At 36.3% G+C, this 17,689-nt stretch overlaps 1 protein-coding gene across 1 annotated transcript; it reads left to right on the forward strand.

The window, feature by feature from the left end:
- Positions 1–259: 259 nt before the first annotated feature.
- LGSN (lengsin, lens protein with glutamine synthetase domain) lies at positions 260–16,243 on the forward strand (the record flags this gene model as incomplete). The annotated part of the gene is made up of 4 exons (XM_008587360.1): positions 260–398; positions 1,250–1,438; positions 9,653–9,819; positions 15,044–16,243. Coding segments are annotated over 4 exons (1,695 nt in total), but the record flags the coding sequence as incomplete, so codon positions are not given.
- Between the last annotated feature and the right edge of the window lie 1,446 nt (positions 16,244–17,689).

Genomic DNA, 17,689 nt, shown 5'->3' on the forward strand with positions numbered 1-17,689 from the left:
AGTTGAACAAGATCTTAATTTATTTAGTGATATTTTTTGTACCACATATAGAAGGAGATATAGAAAATTCAGCTTGTCAGCACAATGTTGAACTTCTTAATTTTGAGTTATTGAAGTAGATGCAGAAATGACAAAATTTACCTGGTTATAAAAGTCTTCTATGCTCATTTTATAATCTAGCTATCCAATCATCTTACCTTTTTGACATGCAAAATCGGTAGTTTGCATGAGCTGTTATTTGACTTTTGTTTATTAATTGTTACAGGACACAACAAGAGATGAAGGTAATGAAATCGATGCCAGCAGGATGAGTAAATTAAGAAAGACAAGAAAGAAAGTCACTAAACCACGTGTTTGTTCAAGTGAAGTGGGAGAAATGGATATATCCAATTCAAACGGTATCTAACTATTCTGATCCCTTAAAAATGGTGTGTCCATGAAAATCTCTGTTTGGTCTTCCTTTTCATAAAACATTTTGTTTTCTTCTTTAGGAGAAGCAAAATAAATAAATAATAAATAAAAAGAAATTTATTCCTACACAGGTGACATAAAATATGGCAAATATAAGCTTACAAATGTAAATATATGAAAATCACCAATAAAAATATTCAGAATTAGGCAGGCTGGTTAACTCAGTTGGTTAGTGTGCAGTGTTATAACACCAAGGTCAAAGATTCAGTTCCCCATACTGGCTAGCCAAAAAGAAAAAAAAATCAGAATTTAAAGACATTTAGAACTAAGTTGAGAGGAAAGAGAAAGGAGAGAACAATACAGAAGACCATATGAATAGAAAGAGAAGCACATTTCTGCTCTGAGAATGAATACAAAGATTATTACTGAGGATTTGAGAGGCATGAGAAAGGTATGGAACAAGTTTTCATGCCATGTGCTGTACCTCCAACTGTACCCTAATAGATCGGAACCAGTGCTGAACTGAGGAGTTCATCTGGACAAAAGACTCAATCCTAGGAACAGTGGTGTTCCAAGGCAAGGGCAGTAGGAACTGCGAGCACCTGGTAACAATAAAAAGCAGTCAGACTTTTTGTAGATTTTATTATTGTTTTTAAATTCTCTACAGACAATGCACTCCCTTATGGCCTGCAACTAGAGCAAACCACTCCCATCACCCCTCATTGGTATGTCACTGCCTAGGAACACACTGTTTTCTCAACTTTTTCTCTCATTATTGGATTAAAAGACAGTTGAAAACAATGGCAACATGTTTTAACGTTTTTCCTCTTTATTCCAGGAAGGATCAGAAACCAAATGGTGTGTCACAAATTGGGGGATACAAGCATATCAGTCATGGGACCTGGCTCTGCTGAGTCTCATCTGCCACCTGATGACAAGGACTTCCAGGATCAGACAATAGTGATAAAACCATCATCCCCCAAAACACCAGTCAGTCCTCCTGGAGGTGAATTTTACCCAAACTCTGGTAAGGATTTACTGGTAAGGTTTTTGAAACAAAATGGTGTATGGTTCCAGACATTAATTCCAAGTTTGTGTTTGGATTAGAGATAATGTGATATTGGTTGAGTAATGCTAGACTGGGAGTCAGAACACTTAAAAGAATTTATACACCTATCATTTGTACAGTGCCTTGCAGTTTTCTTAACCCTCTTGGTCTGCTCATCTGGAAAATGGAGGGGTTGCAATGGAAGATCTCTCAAGTCTTTTCTAAAACTGAAATTCTGTTATTCAAAGTTTCTGGATTATTGATCGTGCTATTACTGTTTTGGTACATGAGTGTTTTGGTTAAAACTCTCTTGGATGCAAATGATAGAAACTAGTTAAAAAGAGGGAATCTACAATGAAATAGTTGAATGAACAACATTTGGAAAAGTGGGAATAATCGTACAGCAGGTTGTGAAGTTAGAGGGTCAGCGTCCACCATGTTACCCTCATTTCTGACACCAATTGCAAGTTTTGGAGTTCTCCAAGTCTAGCCTTAGTTTTGAGAATTTGCTAGAAAGACTCATAGAACTCACTGAGAGCTGTTAAGACTCGAGGTTGTGGTTTATAGCAGTGAAAGGATATAAGTTAAAATCAGCCATGGGGCAAAGTCCAGAAAAGTTCTAAGCACACAGTGTCCACTTGTGCTCTATCAGTGGAGGCAAGGACAGTGCTATTCTCTTGGAAGTGATGTGTGATAATGTACATGGAGTATTACCAATCAGGGAAGTTCATCTGAGTCTCATCATCCAGAGTCTTTACTGGGGATCTGTGGTTAACTGGCCATGTGACTGACCTCAGTTTCCAGCCCTCTGGAGGTCAAGCTGATACTGCATGACTCAAAGTCCCCACCATAAGTGATATTGTTAGACTTCCCGGGATGACCCAGAGCCCCCAAATAAAGACACTCTTGTCAAGTAAGGCATTCCAAGGGCTTAGAGATTACCTCCCAGGGGCCAAGGGTAAAGGCCAGACCTCTTTGTGGGAAAGGTTAAATTCTTTGCTACACCCAGGACCTAACCAGGAACTGGAGCCTGGGAAGTGAATACTATCAGGATTCCATAGGAATTAGTTTTCTTTTGCCACCATGACAAATTACCACAAATCTTTAAGAAAGCACAAATGTGTTATCTCATAGTCTTGTATGTCAGAAATCTGAGATGGCTCAGTTGGCTTCTCTGCTTCAGGTTTTGCAAGGCTGAAATCAAGTTTTGGCAATCTGGATTTTTATCTAGAGACTTTACGGAATGATATGCTTCCAAGTTTATTCAGATTGTTGAGAGAATCCAGTTCCTTATGGTTGTGGAACTGAGGTTCCTGTTTTCTTGCTGGCTATGAACTGGGGTAACAAGCCCCAGAAGCCTCTCTCTGGTTCTATATCTCAAAGACAGCAATACCTCAGTTGCTTCTCATATTTGGAATCTCTTCGAATTCCCTTTCTTTCACATCTGCCTCCAGTTGGAGAAAGTTTTTTGCTCTTAAAGGCTCACCTGGATTATCCAAGATAATCTCTCTATTTTAAAGTCCATAACCTCTATCACACCAGCAAAGTCCCTTTGCCATGCAATTTAACATACTCACAGGTTCCACGGATTAGGATGTGGTGGACATCACTGGAGGTCCTTCCTGCCTACTATACCATCTCTCATCGCTGAAATTCTCTGAGCTTTGGCTTCATAAATTTCTCCATGAAGTGAAGAACATGAGCATCGACAGCCTCTAAACAGCAGGAGCTGTTGACACAAATGCCCACAGGGACCATGCAGGTAATACAAATGAGAGGTGGGCTGGTATAAGAAAATAGGGAGGGGCTCTGGTCATGAGAAATGAGAGCAGAGGTCAAACTCTGGCCCGAGGGCCAAATTCAGCCTGCTGAAAACTTTTTGAAAATAAAATTTATGTTTTGTTTATACCTGCTTTTGTGCTAAAATGGCATAGTTGAATAGATCCAACAAATATCATGTGGCCTTCAAAGCCGCAAATATTTACTATTTACAGAAAACCTTTGCTACCCCATGAACTAGAGGAGGAATGCCTTATCCATGCTATCTCGGAGCTCCAGCTAACAGTTGCATGAAGAAATATCCACCTGGTGTTGCCAGGTCTAGTTCCAGGAGAAGCTTGAACTCAAGATTCTTTACATGAAACTTTCTAATATTTAAGTATTGTCAACTAATTCAAAACAGTATCTGAACGCTGGGAAGACTAATCAGAAAACATCTGCTGGCCATGTTGGCTCCTCCACAGTTTGTGACTTTTGTTTTATATATTCTAATTTCAGCCACAAAAGAAAAATAGAATTTACCAATTCTTAGTCTTAAGTAAAAAATCGGAGGAAAGAACTTGTGTCATGAGCTCTCTTTGCACCAACCACCAGGACTGGGGGTGCGGGTGCCATTATGGACTCAACTTGTTTAGTTTGGAAGCTCCTTATTCTTAGTCTTAAGTAAAAAATCGGAGGAAAGAACTTGTGTCATGAGCTCTCTTTGCACCATCCACCAGGACTGGGGGTGCGGGTGCCATTATGGACTCAACTTGTTTAGTTTGGAAGCTCCTTCTTTGGCCCAGACTGGATTAAGTTTTCTACAGGCCCTAAATACCAAAAAGTTTATAACCCCCAGCAAACCACCAATACATCATTTAAAAATAAATATAAAAATTGACCTTCAAGATAAGTGTAAGAAATTTTGATATGGTATTTTCTTTTGTAATAACTACTCTGAGTTTTTCCAAAAATAATAATTTTTTCCTGAAGCAAAGCCCCTTTTCTTCCTTGCTTTTTTATTGTTTTTGCTTTTGATCCTGCTTTGTACCTGGCCTTTTGGCTACCTTCTTTCTGACAGTGTCTTGGCTAACATGATGTGGCCAGAGGGGGGGGGGGTCACATTTGCACTAACAGGGGGGCTCTCACAGTAGCGACTGGATGAAGGACTACAGGCCCTTGCAAAGGAGTGTGGCAGATCATCCCAGGCATGTAATAAGCTAAATGTGTTACCAAGTACTACAGGCCCTTGCAAAGGAGTGTGGCAGATCATCCCAGGCATGTAATAAGCTAAATGTGTTACCAAGTGTACTGTCAAATGCACTTTTCCCTTTATATAGATTGGTATTTCTGAAAGCCCAACTGCCGATAGAATCTGTGTTTTATAAGTGAGCATAGTTTGTTTTCTATAACTAAAATGTGTCCTTACTGTCACTGAAAAAGGACATTTCCCCAAGGACTTCTAGTTGCTATAGAGCTTTGAATTAAAAAAAAAATGTAATTTAAAATTTTTTTTCCTAAATATCCACAGCAGTAAAACTTCCTCTGTAAAAGCACATTGATTTAATTTATTAGTCCTCCGAGGGGATAGGAAAGAACACTTCCCTGGAAGCACACTGTAAGAAAAACAAATGAGTCCCTGAACTGGCAATTATCTGCCTGCTATTCATCATGTGCAGCTGGGAAAGGCTGACCAAAAGGTTTAATTGTAAGCAACAAATATAATTTATTTGAAGAAAAGAAACTTAGACAATGATGCAGCGATATTAGTTGATGCCTTGAAAATGAAATTAGGTTGGATAGGATTGGATATTGGTGAAAGAATTTAACTTTTAAATGAAAAATTGAAATATGAAAATATATGATTTCAATTTTTACTTACTAATTTATACAAGGTCAAATGACACAGGACATATTAATTTATTCTTTTATTTATTTATTCACTTACACAGTCACTTATTAAAGGAATATTTGTGGGGTGCCTATCATATGCCTGCACTGCTACAGGTACTATGGATACAGGAGCAAGTAAAACTATGCCCCTGCTCTCACGGAGCCAATGTCATTACACAATGTGGCAGCAGGTGGCAATAAGGACTCTGAGGAAAATGGAAATACCATGATATACCGTAAGGGGCTGAATTGTGTCTCCCCCAAATGCTTTTTTATTTTTTTTAAAATGGAGTATGAAGTTATATTTTAATACATGTATACAATATGTAATGACCAAATCAGGATAGTTAGCAAATTCATCATTGCAAAAGTTTATCATCTCTTTGTGATGAGAACATTTAATCCTCTTTTTTCTAGCCATCAGAAAACATGAAATAAATTATTGTTAGTTATAAATGCCTAGCACTGCTGTAAACCATGACAACTTATTTTTCCTATCTATCTGTAATTTTGTGTCTGTTAACCAACCTCTCATTACCCCACTTCCTATCCTCTTCTCAGCCTCTAGTAACCACAATTCTACTGTCTACTGCTGAAAGTTCAACTGATTATTTTTAGCTCTCAACTATGAGTGAGAATGTGGTATTTATCTTTCTGTGTCTTACTTATTTCACTTAACATAATGTCTTCGAGGCTTATCCATGTTGCTGCAAATGACAGGATTTCATTCTTTTTGATGGCTGAATAGTATTCCATGTGTATGTATACCACATTTTCTTTATTCATTCATCTATTGATGGACACCTTGGTTGAGTCCGTATCTTGGCTATTGTGAATAGTGCTGCAATAAACATGAGGGTGCAGATATCTCTTTGGTAGGCTAATTTCCTCTCCTTTGGATAAATACCCAGCAGTAGATTTGCTGGATCATATGGTAGCTCCATTTTTAGTTTTTTGAGGAACCTCCACACAGTTTTCTGTGATGGCTGTGCTAATTTTACATTCCCACTAACAGTGTGCAAGGATTCCGTTTTCTCCACATCCTCACGAACACTTAACTTTCACCTTTTTGATGGTAGTCATATATGTTGCCTACCTAACTTGAAGTCCTAACTGCCAGTACCTCAGAATGTGACTGAATTTGTAGATAGGGTCTTTAAAGAGGTAATTAAGATTAATTGAGGTCATTTAGGTGGGCTCTAATGTGACTGAGGTCCTCATAAGAAGAGGAGTTGGTATACAGACAAGCACGGGGAAGATCTGGTGAAGACACTGGGAGTAGATGGCTGTCTACAAGCCACGGAGAGACGCCTCAGGAGAAACAATCTTGATGACACACTTGATCTTGAATTTCCAGCCTCCAGAAGTGTGAGGATCTACGTTTCTGCTTAAGCCACCTGGTCTGGGATATTTTTTATGACAACCATGGCAAATTAATACATAGACTCACTGTCCAGCCACAGTGGAACTTAGAGATCTTGAAGTGAATCAGGGTTTTGACCTGTCCACATTGTGATATAGTCTCATATAATTCATTCTCCAGGTGATTATGTTTTATTTTTTTCAGCACTTTCACCACGTGAAATCATCCCACCTTTGCATTTGATAGCATGTTTGTTGTCTATAGTTCCCCCGCTCTGTGAGGGCAGGGCTTTTCCTCGCTGCTTCCCAGATATTGGTCCAGTGTGAATAGGGTGTGGTAATAAAAACAAATCTATCTTGAGTGCGTAAATGTTCTTCTTATTTTGAAATAATATGTATTTATTGTAGAAAAGTTAGAAGATGCAGACAAAGCAAACAACTAATACGATTAACTGTGATCCCATTACTAGTGAACCAATAAAATTACCTTTTTTCTTTTATAGGAGATGCATTCTTTATAGATTACATATAATTACTTATTATGTTTAGAATGCCAATTATCTGAAAATTTCCATATTTTAAAATGCCTATAAATTATATTTATTTAAAGAGCATTATTCAACTTGGGCTGAACACCCAATATTGCAGAATAGGTTGGGAACACAGCAACTGCTAATTTAGCATGAAACATTCTAATTGCTTCAGCTTAATTGTTTGTGTTAAATGGAAGGTAGTTATAAAGCCTCAGGAGCCTCAGAGTAGCCAAACGTATCAGTGACAGGAAATTATCTCTAATATATTTGCGTAGGTGGAACCAGTAATTTGTTTTCCTCATGCTTCATATACTTAAAATCTACTTAATGTATGTTTTTAAACTGTCAATCTTTATGATTATTTTTAAAGCCTAATTATGTCTTGAAAAAAATACTCATGTATCACTTTAAAATTATAGATGCTCATTGTCTGTGATGTGACAGATTGATGAGTGTTTGGATGCAGACATGATCATGGTACCATTTTCTAGGGTTAGAGTAATTGTGCTCACTTTATGCTTTTAAGGAACACTTATATGGTGCTTACTGTCTGCCAGTAACCATTAAACAACTTGTTTAATTCCCGTAACAAACCTATGAAGTAGGTAATATTTTATCAGTGAGAAAGCAGAGGCTCCCGTAACAAACCTATGAAGTAGGTAATATTTTATCAGTGAGAAAGCAGAGGCACAGAGAAGATAGGAAGGATTTGAAAGGAGGCAGATGGGTGTAAGTGTTTGTATGGAACCACTATACCCTGCTGCCTCTCCTGAAAGTTTGGACAGTACCTAACAGTTATCATGTGTACTATGTGCATGGCCCTCCCCATAACAAACCTATGAAGTAGGTAATATTTTATCAGTGAGAAAGCAGAGGCACAGAGAAGATAAGAAGGATTTGAAAGGAGGCAGATGGGTGTAAGTGTTTGTATGGAACCACGATACCCTGTTGCCTCTCCTGAAAGTTTGGACAGTACCTAACAGTTATCATGTGTACTATGTGCATGGCCCTTCCATGTGCTATAGATATATTCATTCATTTTGGGATAATGAGCCGCCCACCAAGAGTTGAGAAGTTCAGATTCTAGTTTTGATTTTGGCAATTAACTGATAGTGGGACTTCATTGTACCTCTCCGGCACTCAAGCTAACGAGTTGGTCAGATTAGATGATTTGTCTCCAAAGTCTTCTAGCTCTAAAGTTTTAGAATTTGCAGACTATCTATCTTAAAAGTCTCAAAAAAGAACTTTAAAAAAAATGTTTCTAATTTTAAAATTGAGTGTTTGAGTCCAGCTTTTTATTTCCTACACTCTCATTCTTGAAAAACACTTCTGTTGGCTTATTTAAACAAATTGAGTTGTAGATTTCTTAGATTCAGATGCCATTATAAAGAATAAAAAAAGCATTTTGGGAAAAAATCAAACAAACCCAAAACATAAAACCCCCAAAACAAAACAAAACCACAGAAAATAAACAAACCATCAAGTAATTTTACCTTCATTTGTATAGAAACTTTTAATTTAGGTATTAGCAGTTAGCTCAAGAAGTCCAGAATCTTTTCCTTTTTTTCTTTTTTCTTTCTTTTTTATTGAAATGTATCAATCATACATATTTTTGGGATACAGAGTTGTAGTTGAATACATTTATACAATGAGTGATGATCAAATGAGGGTAGTGAGCATATTCATCATTACAAAACTTAATTGTTTCTTTGTGATGAGGACATTCAATCTCCTCTCTTCTAGCCTTTTGATAATATGCAGTAAGTTATTGTTAATTATAGATGCCTAGCTTGACTAGACACCGATAGAACTTATTTTTTCTACCCAGTTGTTTTGTATCCATTAACCAACCTCTCACTATTCCCCTTCCCCCTTCCCTTTTCCTGCCTCTAGTAACCACAGTTCTAGTCTCTTCTTCTGAAAGCTCAACTAATTATTATTATTGTTTGTTTATTTGTTTGTTTGTTTGTCATTAGTTCCCACTTATGAGTGAGAACTTGGGGTATTTCTCTTTATGTGCCTGGCTTATTTCATTTAACATAATTTTCTCCAAGTGCATTCACACTGCTATGAATGGCAGAATTTCACTCTTTTTTTATGGCTGAGTAGTATTCCATTGCACATATATACCACATTAACTTTATCTAGTCATTTGTCAATGGACATTTAGGTTGGTTCCATATTTTGACTATTGTGGATACAGCTGCAATAAACATGGTAGTGCAGATATCCCTTTGACATGATGATTTTTATTCCCTTGGGTATCCAAAATCTTTTCAATGATAGTTATCTATATACAGACTTTTATGGTGCCAAAGCTGTTATGCAAATATATTCTAATTACCATAAGTAAAGAGATTTTTGGTAAGCACCTACATATGGTATTTCTATACTTATGCAAATAATGCTAACTTTAACATAGTACCAACTGATAAACAATCTCTTAGGATGTTTAAATACAATGTTCTTGGAAAGATGGTAAAGGCAGGCTAAGAAATGTAAAATCTTCAACTCTAAGCCAATGACATGGTAAATATATGATGCTTTTATTCATAGTCATAATGACTAATTCACTAGTCTCTCTAGTCTCCTTTTGCTTCTCAGTTCATCATGATCTGGTGACTTAGAACTATTCTTTATTTTACAGATCACACCAGGGACAGCACTGAAATTCTGACTCCACCTCAACTCTCTTCTAGAATGAAATATATTAAACAAGAGATGGCGAAAAATCACCTCCAATTTGTGCGATTTGAAGCAACAGACCTCCATGGTGTGTCCAGGTCTAAGAGTATCCCTGCACACTTTTTTCAAGTGAGTTTTACACATAGCTATGATTGAATGTAATTTCACAACCATTAGCAAGCAAATGGTCCTTATTACTCTTCCTTATTTTCTTGTAATCTGTATAGCAATTCAAACTGAAAACCAATAATTTATTTTGTTTCTTCCTTTGTCCCTCCCCAAACACATTATTGCTCCCCAAGGAGTTGCACATATACTTTCAGCTCTCAAACAGCAATTTCTTTACCCAATAGAAATGTAAAACCAATTAAGACTGGTAATTTTAGTTCTTCTGCCTTGAATAATTTTCCTCCACAGAATTATGTTTTCTCCCTTACTGCAATTATGAAGATTATATTTTATTTGACATGAGAAAATTGCAACAGAGGACCCAAGAGCAAATATAAAAGGGAAAAAAACCATTAAATAGAAAGAATTTGCAAGATAAAAAGTGTATCCCTTTCAGCTCCTAATTCTGATATGAAAATACTCCATTGTTATTTGATGACTTAATATTATTAAATTCTCAGAAATGGTGACATTAAGGAACATTGTATTTTTAGTTATGTTTTGAGACTTTCAGAGATATTTTTGGTCAGTGATATTTTTGTCATATTATATTTTTTGTCATGTTATATTTTTGTTGTGTTATATTTTAAGATATTTCTGTCATGTGTTTATTTTGATGACTGATTTGTTGTGTTATTTAAACATCAAATTTCTCATGAAGGGATATCAGTCCTTTTTAATGAAGAAAGTATAAAAGTTAAGCATCCTCTATGTTTAACTATTTGAAAAATATATATACTTTTATCACAATATCAAATAGTACCCTTTTTCATTTTCTTATGTTGGGAAAAACTGGACATCTTCAAAACTCTTTTTAAAGAATTTTAACAGATTCAAATTTTTTCTTAAGAAATTTTTTAGACCTGCCTGCAGATATTGTTTCCTCTTCATCCAGGCAAGAACACATATTGGTTAATTTTGATAAAAAAAATATGGAATCTCCTGTGGACAGGCCCAGAATATAATTCACATGAATCTTTTTCAATCAATAAGAAAACATAACTGACACTTCAGGCACTTGTCAGAGACCTCAATATAAAACTGTTTGCTATTCATTTTTTGTCACATTTTAATCATTTATTCCATTAATAACATCTAAAAGCTACACATTTAGAACATTGCTCTTGTTTATCAATGGAACCCCTTTCAAAAACATAACTTAATATGCTGATTACATTTGATGAGGACTGATATGATTAGTATAATGAGAAAATTACTGTGTTCTTTTTTCTTTTTTTGAACTGGTATTGAAAATATTTTGCATTATTTTGTTCAATATCTCACATATAAAAACCACCTTTTTTCCTGAAGTTTAATTAGGGAAAGTTTATTTATTATGAGAATTTTGATATGACTCATCATATATACTTTTAATGGCTAGATCTATTCTTAGTCCCAGTTTTCTGATAACTCACTTTCTCATTTTATTACCTGGTTATTGTTATTTTATTCTCATTTAGTGGTCTTAAAATATCTATTATTTTTTTCCATCCAGGTTATTGTGAATGGTAGTATTTTGCTCTTTTTTATAGCAGAGTAGTATTCCATTGTGCAGATATACCAGTTTCCTTATCCACTCATCAGATGGTGGACATTTGGGCTGGTTCCAGCTCTTGGCTATTGTAAATAGAGCTGCAATAAACATTGGAGTACAGGTATCCCTTCGGCAGGATGATTTCCATTCCTCTGGGTATATTCCCAACAGTGGAATAGCTGGGTCATATGGTAGATCTATCTTTAATTGTTTGAGGAACCTACATGTCATTTTCCATAAGGGCTGCACCAATTTGCAGCCCTATCAACAGTGTAGGAGAGTTTCTTTTTCTCTACCACCTCTCCAGCATTTATCATTCTCAGTGTTTTGGATGTTAGCCATCCTAACTGGAGTGAGATGGTATCTCAAAGTGCTCTTGATTTGCATTGCCCAGATGCTGAGTGATGTTGAGCATTTTTTCATGTGTCTGTTGGCCATTCATATATCTTCCTTTGAGAAATATCTTCCTTTGAGAAGTGCCTATTCAGCTCCTTTGACCATTTTTTAATTGGTTTATTTGGTTTTTTGCTGTAAAGTTGTTTGAATTCCTTGTATATTCTGGATATTAATCCTTTGTCAGATGTATATTTTGCAAATATTTTCTCCCGCTCTGTTGGTTGTCTTTTTACTCTGTTGCTTGTTTCTTTTTCTTTGCAGAAGCTTTTTAGTTTGATATAATCCGACTTGTTTATTTTTCCTTTAGTTGCCTGTGCATTTTGGGTCCTATTCATGAAGTCTGTACCCAATCTTACTTCCTGGAGTGTTTCTCCTATGTTTTCTTTAAGGAGTTTTATTGTTTCAGGATGTATATTTAATTCTTTAATCCATTTTGAGTTGATTTAGGTATATGGTGAAAGGTACGGGTCGAGTTTCATTCTCCTACATATGAGTATCCAGTTTTCCCAGCACCACTTGTTGAAAAGGCAGTCTCTTCCCCAGTATGTAGATTTGCTGCCTTTGTCAAAGATCAGATGGACTTAGAGAAAGATTACATTAAGTGAAACAAGTCAGGCACAGAAAGAGAAATACCGCATGTTCTCAGTTATTTGTGAGAGCTAAAAATAAATAAATAAATAAACACACAAACAAATAAAATTGGGGGAGAAGAAGACAGAATAAACACAAAAATTCCTTGAACTATTTAAGTCAAGTGAACAGATATGATGGGGGGAAGGGAGGGGGTGGAGAGGAACAGGTGAAGGGGCATGAAAATCAAGTACAATGTATATTGAGAAGTAAAATAAAAAAAACTTTTTTTTTTAAGAAAACACTTTAAATTCATTTTTGAACTTGTAAAGGTGTAAATCATAAGGAGTATTTGCATTATGAATATTTGTAACTACAGATTAATTAATTTATTTTGGAAAATTCATAATATATAGACCATAAAAATAGGTTTATCTCTGCAAACTAATCTAAACAATATGTGCTTGTGTTATGTATGTGTGTGTATACAATTCTATTTGGGAAATTCATTAAACAAAGAGTGGAGTCAATACTTTGAGTCTGCCCATGGCTTAATAAAAAGTAATTTTCATTTTTATAAAAATAATTTTAAGACTTTTTTCTGTTTGTCAAAAATAAAATATCAATTTGAAAATTATTAAGTTCTACCATGAAGGTATATAAGAAATAATATAATCCATCTTCTTCCCTTACAGATAAGGAAAATGAGGCCCAGAAAAGTTAAAGAAAACTTTTTTAAAATTATGCAGACAGTTAATGGCAGAGCTGGGACATTAGTCTGTGTCACCTTATTTCTAGTTCAGGGCTTTTCTTTTCTTTTCTTTTCTTTTTTTATTGCATCAACTGTCTTCAGCTCAGCTTTAATATTTCCCTTTATTCTTCATCTGAACTAAGTGTTCTTTCTTATTAAATTGAAAAAATATTGATTTTTAGAAAACAAACCATCTACTAAGAATAGAGAAAAATACTACTACATAATTGGAAAAGGCCAAACAGGGAAGATATGATAAAACAGTGTCTACTCTTTTTTAGAGAACTTACTATGTGGCTGGCACTGGTATTGTGTTTGAACTGTCAAATGCGTGGGGGACTTTTTCCATGACTTTACATGTGTCAAATATTTCCATAAGGCTTTACCTTTTGTAAAATGATTTTCTTTTTACTATACCTTTTATATAGAAGCTATTTTCAGATCTAAGAGCATGTACTACCTTCAAGGCTTAAAATATTGAGTTATTTATAAAGTTACCTTTGGGGGTTTTATTTTAAGATATTTAAAATTTATCTGACATCAATTTAGTGTTAACCAACAGATGTTAAACACATTTTTTTTTTTACTAGGAAGGTTCTTTTTCAACTCTTGTTTGTTTTCAAGTTTCAAAATCTAATTATTTTATCCTTTTCCTTCTTTAGGAAAAAGTGATCCATGGCGTTTACATGCCCCGAGGTTATCTTGAATTGATACCGAATCCTAAGGACGATGAAGTGAATCACATAAGAGCCACATGTTTTAATAGTGACATAGTCCTGATGCCAGAGTTATCGACCTTTAGAGTTTTGCCGTGGGCTGAGAGAACCGCAAGAGTGATATGTGATACCTTCACTGTGACTGGCGAGCCTCTGTTAACTTCCCCAAGGTACATTGCAAAGAGGCAGCTGAGTCAGCTGCAGGACTTTGGCTTTTCCTTTCTCTCTGCCTTCATCTATGATTTTTGCATTTTTGGTGTGCCTGAAATTATCAATTCGAAGACCTTGTCTTTTCCTGCTTCAACACTACTAAATAATCATGACCAGCCCTTCATGCAGGAACTCGTTGATGGCTTGTATCACACTGGAGCCAATGTTGAAAGTTTTTCCTCCTCTACCAGGCCTGGTCAGATGGAAATCTGTTTTCTGCCTGAATTTGGCATCAGTTCAGCTGATAATGCATTTACCCTCAGAACAGGTGTTAAAGAAGTGGCAAGGAAATATAATTACATTGCCAGCTTTTTCATTGGGACTGGATTCTGCAATTCAGGAATTTTGTCACATAGTCTCTGGGATGTCGATGGGAAGAAAAACATGTTCTCCAGCAGTTGTGGAATTGAGCAGCTCACAATCACTGGTAAAAAATGGTTGGCAGGACTGTTGAAACACTCTGCTCTTTATTCTTCATCTGAACTAAGTGTTCTTTCTTATTAAATTGAAAAAATATTGATTTTTAGAAAACAAACCATCTACTAAGAATAGAGAAAAATACTACTACATAATTGGAAAAGGCCAAACAGGGAAGATATGATAAAACAGTGTCTACTCTTTTTTAGAGAACTTACTATGTGGCTGGCACTGGTATTGTGTTTGAACTGTCAAATGCGTGGGGGACTTTTTCCATGACTTTACATGTGTCAAATATTTCCATAAGGCTTTACCTTTTGTAAAATGATTTTCTTTTTACTATACCTTTTATATAGAAGCTATTTTCAGATCTAAGAGCATGTACTACCTTCAAGGCTTAAAATATTGAGTTATTTATAAAGTTACCTTTGGGGGTTTTATTTTAAGATATTTAAAATTTATCTGACATCAATTTAGTGTTAACCAACAGATGTTAAACACATTTTTTTTTTTTACTAGGAAGGTTCTTTTTCAACTCTTGTTTGTTTTCAAGTTTCAAAATCTAATTATTTTATCCTTTTCCTTCTTTAGGAAAAAGTGATCCATGGCGTTTACATGCCCCGAGGTTATCTTGAATTGATACCGAATCCTAAGGACGATGAAGTGAATCACATAAGAGCCACATGTTTTAATAGTGACATAGTCCTGATGCCAGAGTTATCGACCTTTAGAGTTTTGCCGTGGGCTGAGAGAACCGCAAGAGTGATATGTGATACCTTCACTGTGACTGGCGAGCCTCTGTTAACTTCCCCAAGGTACATTGCAAAGAGGCAGCTGAGTCAGCTGCAGGACTTTGGCTTTTCCTTTCTCTCTGCCTTCATCTATGATTTTTGCATTTTTGGTGTGCCTGAAATTATCAATTCGAAGACCTTGTCTTTTCCTGCTTCAACACTACTAAATAATCATGACCAGCCCTTCATGCAGGAACTCGTTGATGGCTTGTATCACACTGGAGCCAATGTTGAAAGTTTTTCCTCCTCTACCAGGCCTGGTCAGATGGAAATCTGTTTTCTGCCTGAATTTGGCATCAGTTCAGCTGATAATGCATTTACCCTCAGAACAGGTGTTAAAGAAGTGGCAAGGAAATATAATTACATTGCCAGCTTTTTCATTGGGACTGGATTCTGCAATTCAGGAATTTTGTCACATAGTCTCTGGGATGTCGATGGGAAGAAAAACATGTTCTCCAGCAGTTGTGGAATTGAGCAGCTCACAATCACTGGTAAAAAATGGTTGGCAGGACTGTTGAAACACTCTGCTGCTCTCAGCTGCCTGATGGCGCCTGCTGTTAGCTGCCGAAAGCGTTATTCCAAGGAGAGTAAAGACCTGAAGGAGAGTGTGCCTACGACATGGGGATACAATGATAACAGCTGTGCTTTTAATATCAAGTGTCATGGTGAGAAAGGCACCCGGATAGAAAATAAACTAGGCTCAGCAACAGCAAACCCTTACCTGGTGCTGGCTGCGACTGTTGCTGCAGGCTTAGATGGACTTCAAAGCAGTGATGAGGTCTTGGCTGGTCCAGATGAGAGCACAGACCTTTATAAATCAAAACCTTCTGAGATCCCTTTGAAACTGGAAGATGCCCTTGTGGCACTGGAGGAAGATCAGTGTCTGAGACAGGCTCTAGGAGAAACTTTTATTCGATATTTTGTTGCCATGAAGAAATATGAGTTGGAAAATGAAGAAACAGATGCTGAGAGAAATAAATTCTTAGAGTATTTTATTTAGAATAGAACTCTTAACTATTCCTTTAGAGATGTGATTTTCACTTAAGTAGCTAATCTACCAGAAAGAAAAGATAGAACTTTTGTAATTGACAAGAACAACAACAACGATGATGACTACAGATGCTTTTGATCTTTTTTGTCCCCATGGAATATTTGACAGATGAAGTGGGGCTGTTGAGAGGATTCTGATAACAGAAACAAACAATAAAGTTGTGGTGAAGCTATAATATGCAAACTTACCAGATCTTGTCAGTCATCATTTCCTCTGTGTATGTTGACCTACATAGGAATATTCAGTTTGTTTCAGGCAATAAATATATTCACACATAAAAAAAAAGACTTAAACATTAGAAAGCAAAATTTTAATGACTAAAGGAAAGAAACAAGGAATAATTTTAATTACACACACAAGTTGTGACTGCCAGAAAGACAAATATACTAATATAATCTCACCGATCAAGACATAGTGAAGATTTAGTTAGCAAGCATCATTATGCTCTTTATAAATAAGTTAAATAAGTTTAGTAAAAACATGTCGTGATGACAAGTCAGCAGAGGTTTTTCTGTAAGTCTGTTCTCTTTTCACTCTCTCCAGTAGCTCCTCAAAGGCTTAGGAACTTCAAGGTTATCACATCCCCAAGAAACAAATCCATAAGAAATAGAATTAGGGCTGGGAACAATGAGGTCAGATTTCAAAACTACTCTTTCTTTAAACAATGCTTCATGTAGAAGACGAATACATTAAATATACATTGAATGGGGTATGTTTGTGGAGGTGGATGGGCTCTGCCTGCTTTGCTCAGTTCTTTGAAACTAGACGTCCCTTTGAAGTTTCTAGTGCTTTGTGGAGTGTGAAAACAACTGCCTAGCTAACCAGGGCTATGTTTTCAGCTTAAATTTAAGGTGCTGATTCTGCTGCCCACAGAAATTGGTATTTTCCCAGAGCATATTAACTGTTCCAGGCCTTTTTGAATGAGTTAATATTTCAACTACTACTAAAGTTTGGCTTCTTTTTAGGAAGAAGTCAAAATCCACTTACTGGCAAATGAAAACACTGTTCTACTCCTTAGGATCAAAAGGGAGTTTTTACGTTCAATTAAATCTGACTGTGGTCTCTATTTAGATAGCAAACACACAAGCAGAGGATTAGAATTTGGCTCAGATCCTCCTATTAAGATTCTTCATACTCAGTAGCTTAAATAGTGAAAGTGGATCTTTCCTTCACTAACTGCTCCCTTTTTTTCTCCTTTGTGCAGGAAGAGTGTGTTTGGATATATAAGAGTAAAGATCTTGGGTGGATTAAAGGGTAGGGAGGGGCCGACCCCGTGGCACACTCGGGAGAGTGCGGTGCTGGGAGTGCAGCAGCGCTCCCGCTGCGGGTTCGGATCCTATATAGGGATGGCCGGTGCGCTCACCGGCTGAGCGTGGTGCGGCCGGTCAGGAAAAA

Source organism: Galeopterus variegatus, unplaced genomic scaffold (genome assembly GCF_000696425.1).
Source record: "Galeopterus variegatus unplaced genomic scaffold, G_variegatus-3.0.2 Scaffold4350, whole genome shotgun sequence".
In the NCBI taxonomy this organism is placed as follows: Eukaryota; Metazoa; Chordata; class Mammalia; order Dermoptera; family Cynocephalidae; genus Galeopterus; species Galeopterus variegatus.